The sequence below is a fragment of the Microcaecilia unicolor genome, chromosome 3 (genome assembly GCF_901765095.1).
Source record: "Microcaecilia unicolor chromosome 3, aMicUni1.1, whole genome shotgun sequence".
Lineage (NCBI taxonomy): Eukaryota > Metazoa > Chordata > Amphibia > Gymnophiona > Siphonopidae > Microcaecilia > Microcaecilia unicolor.
Genome location: NC_044033.1, coordinates 134,608,620 through 134,620,682, shown reverse-complemented (window position 1 = coordinate 134,620,682; position 12,063 = coordinate 134,608,620). Strand labels below are relative to the sequence as shown.

The following is a 12,063-nucleotide window of genomic DNA, read 5'->3' as shown; positions in this document are numbered from 1 at the left end:
GATGGTTCTTTGAGCTTGTGTAGCTGTCAGGAGCTATTTTGCTTTGACTGAAACTGCTCCTGCTGATTCCACCCTCCTGCCCCCCACCTCTGCTGCTGCCCTAGGCTGTTGCTTAATCTGCCTAATAGTTGAGCTGGACCTGGTGATGAGGGAATTAGTGTAGGATTATTTGAAATGTGAGCGGTAGTTGCATGAGGAGGGAATCAGTGCAGAGTTATTTGAAGCAGGGGTGGACTGACCATTCAGGCAACCGGCAGTATCCAAGGGCCCAGAGCTGTAGCGGGCCCAGTGTCTCTTCCCCATGTGATTCAGCATCTGCTCCCCTGCTCATGGTATCTGTCAGCATCCCAGCTGAGTCATCCCCAGACAGAAAAGGAAAACCAGTTGCAGAGTCTGCTGCACAGGCACTCTGTATGACTCAACTGGTCCTGCCCCCAAGTGTGCATCAGAGGGAGGCAGGACCAGCCGAGACATGCAGAGTGCTTGCATGCAAGGAGGTTTAAGGCAAAAAGCACAGAGTCAGAGGCATAGCCAATAGCCATGGGTGGGCCTGGGCCCACCCACTTTGGGCTGAAGCCCACCCAGCGGAGGGCACCTTGGAATTGCTTTCTCTCCTCTTGCCTTCCCATGTCTATTAACAGCAAGAAAGTGATTAACAGGCCTTGCTAGGGGCAACGGTAGTGATTTTCATGAGCTGCCTCCGGCTGACCTGGAAGCCTTCCCTCTTCCACATCCCATCCCCTCTGATGCAGCAGAGGGAAGGCATTGGGGTCAGTAGCAAGCTGCATGTTGGAATTGCTATTAGTGACCTGAAGGCAGAAGCGTGTTAAAGTAGGCTGGGGAAAGGGAGAGAGATGCCAGGTGGGGTTGGGAAGAGGGAGATAGAGAACCGGTGGACAATGGGAGGGAGGGAAGGAATGATGGAGGAGGACGGGGGAGCAATTCTGGATCTGGGGATGGAAGGGAGGGTGAAAGAGAGAGCGAGAGAAAGAACTTGTAGACAATATGAGGGAGGGAGAAATGTTGAACTTGGGGTGCAAGAAGAGAAGGATAGATAGAGATGATGAGCAATGGGAGAGAAGGAGTAGGGAAGAGAGAAGAAGAGTTAATGGACATGGGGGGGGGGGGACCTAGGGGGGAGGACCTTCATGAGTTGAAGGGAGAAGAGAAAGAGAAAGATGTTGGATCCAGCGACAGAAGGAAGTGAAGGAGAAATGAACAATGGGAGAAATGTTGGACATGAAGGTGGCGTAGAGGGGAGGTCCTGCACAAGGGAAGGAGGAGCACCTGTATGAGTGTAGAAAGAGCAATGTTGGATCCAGGGGCAAAAAGGAGTGAAGGAGAGATGCTAGATACTGAGAGGGAAGGAAAGAGATGGAGAAATGCTGGATCATGGGGAAAGGGAGCAAGAGAGAAGGGACAGGAAGATGCTGGGGGTGGAGTGGAAGGGACAGAGAGAAGTCAGGCTAGGAGGATGAGAAGATGAAGCTGGTGCTGGGCTATAAGTTTAATTTCAAGTTTAGTAAGTTTTGATATACTACTCTTATGGCACAAGAGTGGAGGGAGGGAAAATGAGGGAGACACTGGGACTCGTGGAACCATGTGGGAGTGGCTAATGGGGTAGGGGTGGCAAGGAGATGAATGAGAGAGGATAATAAATACAGAGGGTAGAAATTGGTAATGGGAAGTAGATGAAAGATGGAAAGGGTAAAATAGAAGGCTGGGGAAGGACTGAGATGGGAAATGGGAGGAGAAAGAAAGAGATGGAAAATTGATAGGTAGGTGAAAAGTAAAAAGAAGAAGGGTGAGAGAGGGTGAAATTTGAGTGGACAGAAAGGGAGGAAAGAGCTAAAAAGGAAAGATCAATATGTCAGAGACAGGTGTAGTGAGGGAAGGGAACAAGACAGAAGACTGGAGGAGAAAAGACAAATGGACAGCAGCCTGGAAAGCGAGCAGAAGACACACAAGAAAGCAGAAAAGAGAAACTGTCTAGACAACAAAGAAAAAAAGTATTTTATTTTGAATTCATTCATTAATTAGAATATGTTAGTTTTGAGAAGTTTTGAGTGGAGGAGTGGCCTAGTGGTTAGAGCACCCATCTTGAAATCCAGAGGTGGCCAGTTCAAATCCCACTGCTGCAGCTCTTTGTGATCTTGCGCAAGTCACTCAACCCTCCATTGCCTCAGATACAAACTTAGATTGTGAGCCCTCCTGGGACAGAGAAATATCCAGTGTACCTGAATATAACTCACCTTGAGCTACTACTGAAAAACTGTGTGAGCAAAATCTAAATAAATAAAAATAAATAAAATGTGCATAGCATAGCCTTTGTATCAGGGGCCCATTCGGGCATGTGCATTCATGGAGTAAGCACATAGTAACAAAAAGAACAGATGCAGAAGCAGAACCAGTGATCTGAGTGTGATGAGATGGGGCCCAATGATCCTAATTGCCCCAGGGGGCTATCACTGTCAGTCGCCCCTGATTTGAAGCATGAGTGGGCTCGGGACCGGGTTGCGCAGTAGTTGTGTAAGGAGGGGATTAGTGCAAGGTTATTTGACGTGTTAGCAGGTTTGGGTTGTGCAGTAGTCGTGTCAGAAGGAAATTACGAGTGTAGGGTTACTTGGAGTATGATGACTGGGGTTGGACACTATTTGCGTGTCATGGAAGAGTTGTGCGCAGGCGCTGTGTGCCTGCAGTGGCGGCCGGCTGAGGCGGTTTCGCTGCCAGGCACGGACTGAGAGGAGGAGGAGGTGGCATTGGAGTGGATTATTTTTGGTGCGCCGCTGTGTGGCAGGGGGAAGGCGGGGGAGAGAGGAGGGGATTGCTCGCCGGCTGGTTGCGGCGTAGGCGTTTGGGCCGCCTCCTCTCTTTCTTCGCAGCTGGAGATTTTATTTTATGTTTTTTATTTTTATATAAGCCTGTCGGTGTTTTATTCGGTGCAAAATGGCGGATGGAGAGCTGAACGTTGACAGCCTTATTACCAGGTTGCTAGAAGGTGAGTGGTGATGTCAGGGGTAAGTTTAATGGGGTTGTTTGTAGGGAAGATGGTGCCTTTTTCTCTCTCTCTCTCTGAGAGTAATGGCTAGGGAAATCCCGGCAGGGCGAGGAGGCGACGAAGAAGGGAAACCAAGTACAGCGCAAGCCCGGCAGAGAACTGGGAGGCGACGCGAGGGCCGGGGCCCTGCGTTTTGGATAATGGCGCCTTTATTTTTTTTGGTTGTTTGGGTGGGATTGGAGGGGGGGGGGGGGGGGCAATGAATGGAAATGCACTCCCGACAGATTAGAGACGCTGCTGTTTCTTCAAGTATTGGGGGTGGGAGTGGTAGGGACACGAAGGTCCTATGTGATTCTCTACTGTCCCATATAGGAAAACAGCAGAACTTGCAGAAGGGGGGAGGGGAGGGAGGGTGTTTTAATGCCCATTTCGTGAGCCACTTGAGTTTTGGGGATGATGATATTAGATTCACGACTAGTCTCCTCTTGTACCTTTTGTATGTATGTGTGTGTGTGTGTGTGTGTGTGTGTGTGTGTGTGTGTGTGGGGGGGGGGGGGGGGGGTAATTTCCATTGTAATGGCGGAAACTCCATTAAAATACGAAGACGGAGCCCTGTGTTTTGTCATATATTCTTGCCATTCTTGTACTAGTGCTGGCCGTGAAAAGAACATGGCTGTCCTGTGGAAAGTGACCACTGTCGGTTTTATTAACCTTTCATTGGTGACAAAGGCTTTATGATATTATTTTTGTGGGCCGGGCCTCCTAATTTAAATTTTATTTTTTTTAGATCAGTCATATATTCCTATTTCTTAATACAGTTTATTGCTATACAGGGGTTTTTTTTTGGCTTTGATACTTGCAGTCTGATTTCTGTACCGTTTAATACGTTTATTCTTTACCGTGGACACTTTTAAAAAAAAAAAAATTTCGGGTGTAGGCGTAAATTGCATAGCTAGGTTTCAAGTAAAATTGACTGTCGTCGTCCCCCCCCCCCCCCCCCCTTTGCAAATGTGAATCTTAGATCAGTTGTGTAGTGATTTGTTTTAGTTTGTACCCTGCTTTGAGCACTCTCCTTTTGGAAAGGCATAAGTATACCCAAATAAATGCTCCTACGAACAAACTACTATATATGGTTGTTTTAGAGAGGAGTCAGACTGTAGAATGTTTTTCTATGGAAGTTTATTAGCCTACATTTGTTTTAAATAAAAATGTAACATCAAGTTGAAATCTTATGCTTTAGTACAGTTCCTGAATGTATCACTTTTAGGGTAATTTTATGTAAAATATCAGCTTCAAGGAACATCTGTATATTTCTGTTGCATAGTTGACTTTGACAGTACAATGCCTTTTTCTGTTATAGGATGTGTAAATGAGTAGCATTCTTAATTGCCACATCTACTGCATCACCGTGTAGTTATATGTATAATGTTATGGGTGTGATACGCGATGGAAAGCAGATATGTAATTAAAAAAAAAGTTTTACAATTTTGCATTGGAAAATACGTTTTGATTACCTTTCCAGATCTAACTTCCTTTCATCTTCTAGTAAAAGAAAAAAAAAGTGAGTTAGTAATGCAGAGAATGTTTTCTACTCCAGTATACAAGTAAATTATGGGTTATATTTCTGACTCATTATACTGTTATCCAAAGTAAGTGTAGCTCTGAGAAGCTAGTCAGGAAGGTATTGCTGTAGTCCAGTAAAAAAATGCCACCTATAATTGCTGATCTTTTATTTCTGTGTATCTAAAAGCCACTGATAGTCATGGAGGATTGTAGTCCTTTGACGCATACAGACCTGTTCTTTCTATTATTTCTAGAGAATATTCATGACCTTATATATACCATAGCTTATGTACTTGAAAACTATACATGTGCTTTGAAGTTTGGTATCCCCTTTAGGGAATACATTCCAGTTTAGCTGTGAGTAATAACTGTTAAAAATATGACTTTCAGAATTCTACTACATACTTGTTTATCTATTTTGCTGTATGTGAAGATGTATTTTCAAAGTGCTTTGAAAATGAGCCCCATGATCAGGTCTGAGTTTTACATCATGCAGTTAAATAGGTGCCTTTTAAGAGTTCAGAATATTTCTGAATACTTCTGAGCTCTTCAAAGGCACCTATTGGACTGCATGATGTAAAACGTACCTGACCATGGGGTAATTTTCAAAGCACTTAGACTTATAAAATTCCATAGGTTACTATGAGGCATATTTTCAAAGCATTTAGCCTTCCAAAGTTCCATAGAAACCTATGGAACTTTGGAAGGCTAAGTGCTTTGAAAATATGCCTCTATGTAACTTTGTAAGTCTAAGGGCAAGATGCATCAACAAAACGTAAAACAACTGAAAACGTAAAAGTCATTACCGTTTTAGAAAAAATGAAGGATGCACATGTTTGGCGCGCTGTGATTGGCTCAGAGACTTCCAGGTCTCTCAGCTGAGTGAAGCACGGCCAAAAAGGAAGCTTTTATTATTTGGCCAAAATGGAAGGCTGTTTTTGTGATGCACGCTTTCAACTGCACTCTCCGATATCAGCTGATTGAAAACCCAAAATGGAAGGCTATTTTTCTGATGGACGCTTTCAACTGCACTCTTGGATATTGGCTGATTGAAAAACGGGGAGGTGGGCAGCGTATATGACATACGTTTTTGACAATTTTTCGATCTAGCGCAGCCCCAATGAGAGGTACAACCTCTCGTTAAATTTTCCGGCGATTTTCACCGTGAAGGCAATTGGGAAAAGGTTAGTGCACCTCATTACAATAGGGTTTCTGCACAATTTGCTCATCTGCATTCCGTTTTCGTTAGCTCTACCGCCGTCGGAAAATGGCCTTTAGTGCATGCCAATGTTTAAAACTAGTTCGTTAAAGGGTCGTTTAGTGCATCTGGCCCTAAGTGTTTTGAAAATATATCTCCAGAAACAGCAGAATAGATAACAAATCCTTGGATTGTCTGTTAAACTTATTGAATTACTCATTTAAGTGTGGTAGCCAAAGATTTTTATTGGTGGTGTTCCATTTATGTGTAGCATTTGTATCCCACATTTTCCCACCTATTTGCAGGCTCAATGTGGCTTACATTTGCCGTAATGGCGGTTGCCATTTCCGGGTAACAGGATTACAAATGGTTTTGCATTAAGGAGCATACATACATGGTAACATACGTGGTGCATACATACATGGTAACATATATGGAACATAGTGTATATAGTTATTCATTTCTTAAATTCAAAATTGGTATTTTCCAAGACACTAAGGGACCATTTTACAATGCTGCGATAGAGCTACAGCGGCTTTGGCCTACGCCAATATGGCAGTACCACAGGAGCTGACAGTAGCGCCCGCCTACCACATGCCATTTCCGGTGTGAAGGGAAATTATTTTTATTTTTAGCACTGAGTGCTTACCCAGCTGTAATTGAGCAGTGCCGCTCGCAGGCTGGTTACTTTATTAATTCATTCATTCTTGTATCCTACTATTATCCCAAAACAAGTTTTGGTTCAGTGTGGCTTACAATTAACATTTAAGCGAAATTACAGTGATATATGATGTTTACAAAGTGATAAGGAACAATCATATCGCATCTAATGACCTATAGAATTTTTTGAAAAGGTAGGTCTTTAGTTCTTGTCTGATGCTTCTTGTGATCTTTGGTATTCCACCATTTAGAGCCTAGGTAGATAAATCTAGCAGGATAGATAGACTTGTAGATTATGTTTGAACAGTTGGGTAAGTGAAGTAGTGAGTAGCCTCTGGTTCCTGGACTTGAATTTCTTGGGGATAGTTTTATCAGGTCTAGTGTGTAGTCAGGAGATGTCAAACAGTATTTTGAAGATAAGTGTAATAGTTTTGAAAAATAATGTGGCCTTGATAGGGAGCCAGTGTAGCATTGGTCTGTAGCAGTCTAGTCAGGATAGTATCAGTGATTGTACTATAAAGCGAAATGATTGGAAAAATAGTCTCTGATCCTTCTCAGATTCCATAGAATTTTGAAACTGATGTGATTGCTGATATTTGAGGTTTTGCTAAGGAGTGGAATCGTGCGTACTAGATAGAACCAGGAGTTTGGTTTTATCCCTGTTTAATTTGAATTTGAAGGATGTGGCCCAATTTTCCATGAAGTCCAGACCTTTTTTTAACCTTTTCCAAGATCGTGATATTGTTGTTAAAAGGTACATATGTGGTGACATCAGCATATATGAATGGGTTAAATCCCATTTGTTCAAATTTTTTTTCACGCGTGGAACCATCATCACATTAAACAATATGGGGTGATACTGGTGAACCCTATGGTACCCCACATTCAGAGATCCAAGAGACTGAAAGCTGATTGGACATATATACAATATACGATCTAGTCCTTAGAAAACCACTAATCCAGGCTGTTACTACACGGGTTAGCACAGATGTACTTACCACCTACTAAATAGGAGGTGGTAAGGGTTTCCCCAGTAAATGTCCGCACAGCAAGTGTGTACTTACTGCACAGCCATTTCCTATTTTTCTGCCTTTTACTTGCTGCGGTAAAAGGAGCCTCAACGTGCGGCAAATGCATGCACTGATGCTACTGCAGGACCCCATTTACCGCAGCTTGGTAAAGAAGCCCTAATTGATTTCCTCAGTCTTGTATACTTGTAGACAGTATTTTGGGGCACACTTAAAAAAAAAATCAAATGTAAACACTCATGCAACAACTACTTTATTGTTAGCAGGTGAAAATTCAGTTATGATTATCAAAGACAAGTATTTTGATTGCCCTGATAAGGGGAATAATTGGTATTTGTACAGAGTTAGTCCAATAAAAAGACGTTTACAGTTTTGGGGCATATTTGTATAAAAGACAAAAATAACATTTCTTTTTAAGATATGGTTGCTTTCAGAAATTTGTATGTGACATTTTCTAGTCTCCTTTTTAGAGACCTAGATTCAAATTCTAGCTGTAGCTATTGAATCCAAATCTGAAAACAGACCGGTTTCAGTAAATTGGATGTAAATTATACAGACGTTGGTCGTTGCTGAAATTGCAGTAAATATACTTGGATAGAACCGTTATTTACATGTCAGAGTTTTTTTTATTTAATAATTTCATACTTTAATAAACTAAGATTAAAAGGTTTAAAGCTTTCCACTGTTTTATTTTGATCCAAAATTGAAAAAAAATAATGTGTTGGCTAAATTTTGATATTGAGAGCAAATAGTATGAACAGTTGTGATGGTTAATAGTACCAACTGTTTACAAAACAGTGTTTTAAAAATAGTACTGAATCTTTTGTCTCTGGAGTTGTGTTCTTATTCAAAGTCTCGGGGGATATATTTACTAAAGAAAGTGTATTTCCATATTGGATTCCTATCTGAGCATATTGCTCCATGTTGGTTTAATGCTTTTGGGAGAACTCTGAATTAACAGTGCATATGCTGTCATTCCTCTTATTTACACCCTGTAGTGTCGGGGACACGCTGGTAGAACATCATGGAGGAGCTTGTGTAAGTCACTGGTTGTTCTTTGTACAGTGTGAAGAGAGGACTTCCATTTCCAGTGCTGTCAAATCTTCTAGTGTCTTTTCCATGCACTAAATTCAACAGAAAAATAAATATTATTTAAAGCATCTTTTGATACTAATTGCTGCTTTTACTAAGGGGGAGATGCAGTAAAGACTCGTTAAAGCCCTTCCCTTACCGATTCCCTTAGCGAATCGGTAAGGAATGGGCATGCATCAAGGAAAAGGAATGCAAATGAGCTGCTCGTTGTAGCTCACTTGCATTCTCTATTCCATCAGTAAACAGTCGGCCGGTCAAGCATGTGCAGAGCAGCCAAGCGTTATGCTGGCTGCTCTGCGCATGCCAAGGACGTCCTTTATGGACGCCCTTCACACAAAAAAAAGGACGTCCCTGACAAGCAGGAAACTTGTCAGTAGCCTTAACCTCAGAAGAGAAAGAGTGCTGAAAAGAGCCCCAGTTAATTTAAGTGCTACTGCTCTTCACTTGTGTAACATTTCCATTGTTTACTGCTTTGCATGTTAAAGACAGGCTTGCATCAGGCAATTAGGAAGGACAACTGTGAAGAAAAAAAACATTCAAGTGCTAGTCAGGGATGTCTAACACAAGCTGGATGTCTTCCTGCAGCTTTTGTGATGGGCATCCTTCTTGGATGTGTTTGTCCTACCTGCAATTAGGAAGGACTCTGAAGGAAAAAAAAAAAAAAAGGACCTCCCTGTTTTTCTTACCTGCCTGAACTAACCACAAGCACAGTTCTCTCAACAGTTCCCTTTTTCTTCAGAGTTCTTCCTAATTGCAGGTAGGAAAAACACGTCCAAGAAGGATGCCCATCACAAAAAGCTGCAGGAAGATGTCCAGCTCATGTTAGACGTCCCTGACGAGCACTTGGATGTTTTTTTTTTTCCTTTCGATTCCCTCGCAGTACCACCCTGTGTGGGGACAGCAGAATCCGAGGCACACAAACCCTCCAAACTACCCAGATTTCCAGGGGACAAGACAAATAAGCAGCACAGGAAGAGAGCGCATCCTCGTAGCCCCGTCTGAGCGCTGCTTCCCGTGAGTGTTTTGGAGTGAGAAGGCAGAGTAGTAGCCTTCATTTAAGCTGCAAACGTCCAAGTGCTCGTCAGGGACGTCCTTTTTTGTTTTTCAGTGAAGGACGTCTATGTTAGGCACTTTAGAAGGACGTCCCTGACGAGTACTTTTTTTTTCCTTCCAATTCCCTCACAGCAGCCCCAACGAGAGGTGCAGACCTCTCGTTAGGGTTTCCACGGTAAGGGAATCGGAAAATGGTAGTGCATCTCATTACAATACGATTTCTACACATTATGCTACTACTAGCCGTTGAGCCCGTAAAAACGGGCTAGTATAGGAAGGGGGGGTTGAAAGCCCCCCCCCCCCCCCGCCGCCGAGTTCGCCCTCCCCCCCGGAGTTGTCGCCGTCGCCACCCACCTTCCACCCGGTCGGGCCCTCGCTCCGCTATTGAAACAGCGAGGGCACGCAGCACACAGCTCTTCCTTCTTCTTCTCTGCCTGTGTCCCGCCCTCGTGTGACGTAACGTCGTCAAGGGCGGGACACAGGCAGAGAAGAAGAAGGAAGACCGACAGCAGCTCAGCGGAGCTGTGTGCTGCGTGCCCTCGCTGTTTCAATAGCGGAGCGAGGGCCCGACCGGGTGGAAGGTGGGTGGCGGTGGCAACTCCGGGTGGGGGGAGCATTAGCGACGGCGGTGTCCCTCGCAAATGCGCAGTAGAGACCCTCTCTGTTCCGCCCCCGTCATCACGTATTGACGCGGGGGCTGGGCAGAGAGGGTCTCTACTGCGCATTTGCGAGTGAGTACGACACTCGCCATTTATATATATTGATTTTGCTCATCTGCATTCTGTTTTCATTAGCTGGTACTGACTGTGATTGGAAAATGGCTCAGAGAAGCATTTAGTGCATGCTACGGTTTACTACTTGCTCGTTAATGGCTAGTTAAGTTTAGTGCATCTGGCCCTAAGCCATGCTAGTGTCATAAGAATATAAGTATTGCCATACTGGGACAGACTGAAGCTCTTCCGAAAGGATGGGTTCTACCTTAACCAGGGTGGGACCAGGCTGCTGGCATCGGCATTTAAAAAGGAGATAGAGCAGCTTTTAAACTAGAACCTGGGGGAAGGCCGACAGTCGCTTAAAAGCGTATGGTTCGGAATAAGGTATCTTTCAAAGATATCGCCCATCTTGAGTAGAAAGTTGTGGTAGCCATGTTAGTCCACTTTTAAAGGTAATCAATAGAAATAGAATAAAATAAAACATAGAAAAGAAAATAAGATGATACCTTTTTTTATTGAACTAACTTAATACATACCACATTGAAAGATAAGCATGTGAAGGATTCCTTTATGTTGAATATTTGTCCTTTGTGACTGACTGTGGGGTCCTGTGAAATATTTTGGCATAGTTTACAGCTGGATATATTGCAAGGATGTGTGCCACTCTCTTCTTTTGAGCCTCTGTTGGGAGCTTACTTCTCACTGGCTTGTGTTTTAAGTAGGGTGGCTGTCGGAAGGCCAGCAATGGTGGGGATGGGAAATATATCTTTCAGTAATTCATCCTCCTGGAGTAGTGGTTGTAGATCTTTTATGATTTGTTTTCAATTTTTCCAGCTCTGGATTGTATATCACTACAAGGGGGATTCTGTCTGTGGCTTTCTTTTCCTTGTTCTGTAGCAGATTTTCCCTGGGTGTTTTGAGGGAGGAAGCAATATTCTTGCAGATTATTTTGGGGTTGTAGCCTTTTTGTTTGAAGGATGCAGTCAGGATTATGAGGTGTCTATCTTTGTCCTCTGGGTCAGAGCAGATACGGTATTATCTTGTGGCTTGCCTGTGAATAATGGATTTTTTTCTATGTGAAGGGTGGAAGCTGGAGTTGTGGAGGTAGCTGCATTTGTCTGTGGGTTTCTTGTATATGGATGTTTGTATATAGCCATTGCTGATTGAAACTGTTGTGTCCAAAAAATTGACTTTGGGGAGTAGTCAATTTTGAATCTGATTGTAGGATGGTATGGAAAGAACTGTAAAATTATTTTAGAGTTTCTTCCCCTTCAGTCCAAATCATAAAAATGTCATTGATGTACCAGTACTACTTTAGTGGTGTTGTCTGATAATGTATTTAGAAACATCTCTTACAGTTCAGCCATAAAGAGGTTGGTATATTGGGATGCTGTCCTGGTGCCCATCGCAGTGCCCATGGTTTGTAGATAGATATCATTGTTAAAGCGGAAATAGTTGTTAGAATTAATTTGTGAGAAGTAAGCTCCCAACAGAGGCTCAAAAAGAAGAGTGGCACACATCCTTACAATATATCCAGCTGCAAACTATGCCAAAACATTTCGCAGGACCCCATAGTCATTCACAAAGGAAAAATATTCAACATAAAGGAATCCTTCACATGCTCATCTTCCAGTGTGGTATACATCATTCAGTGTAAAAAATGTGACGAAGGGTGCTATATTGGAAAAACAAGCCAGATGCTAAAAAAGAGATTTAATTTACACAGACATCATATGAAAACTGCCAGTACCAACCAGG

General features: G+C 43.1%; 1 protein-coding gene across 1 annotated transcript in view; it reads left to right on the top strand.

The window, feature by feature from the left end:
* The first annotated feature begins 2,716 nt into the window (after positions 1-2,716).
* The window catches only part of PPP1CB (protein phosphatase 1 catalytic subunit beta), a 112,083-nt gene continuing 102,736 nt past the window's right edge, over positions 2,717-12,063 (top strand). The window contains exon 1 of the mRNA XM_030196381.1: positions 2,717-2,998. Coding sequence (XP_030052241.1) covers positions 2,947-2,998 — 52 coding nt within the window. The 5' untranslated portion in view covers positions 2,717-2,946. The remainder of the gene's footprint in view (positions 2,999-12,063) is intronic.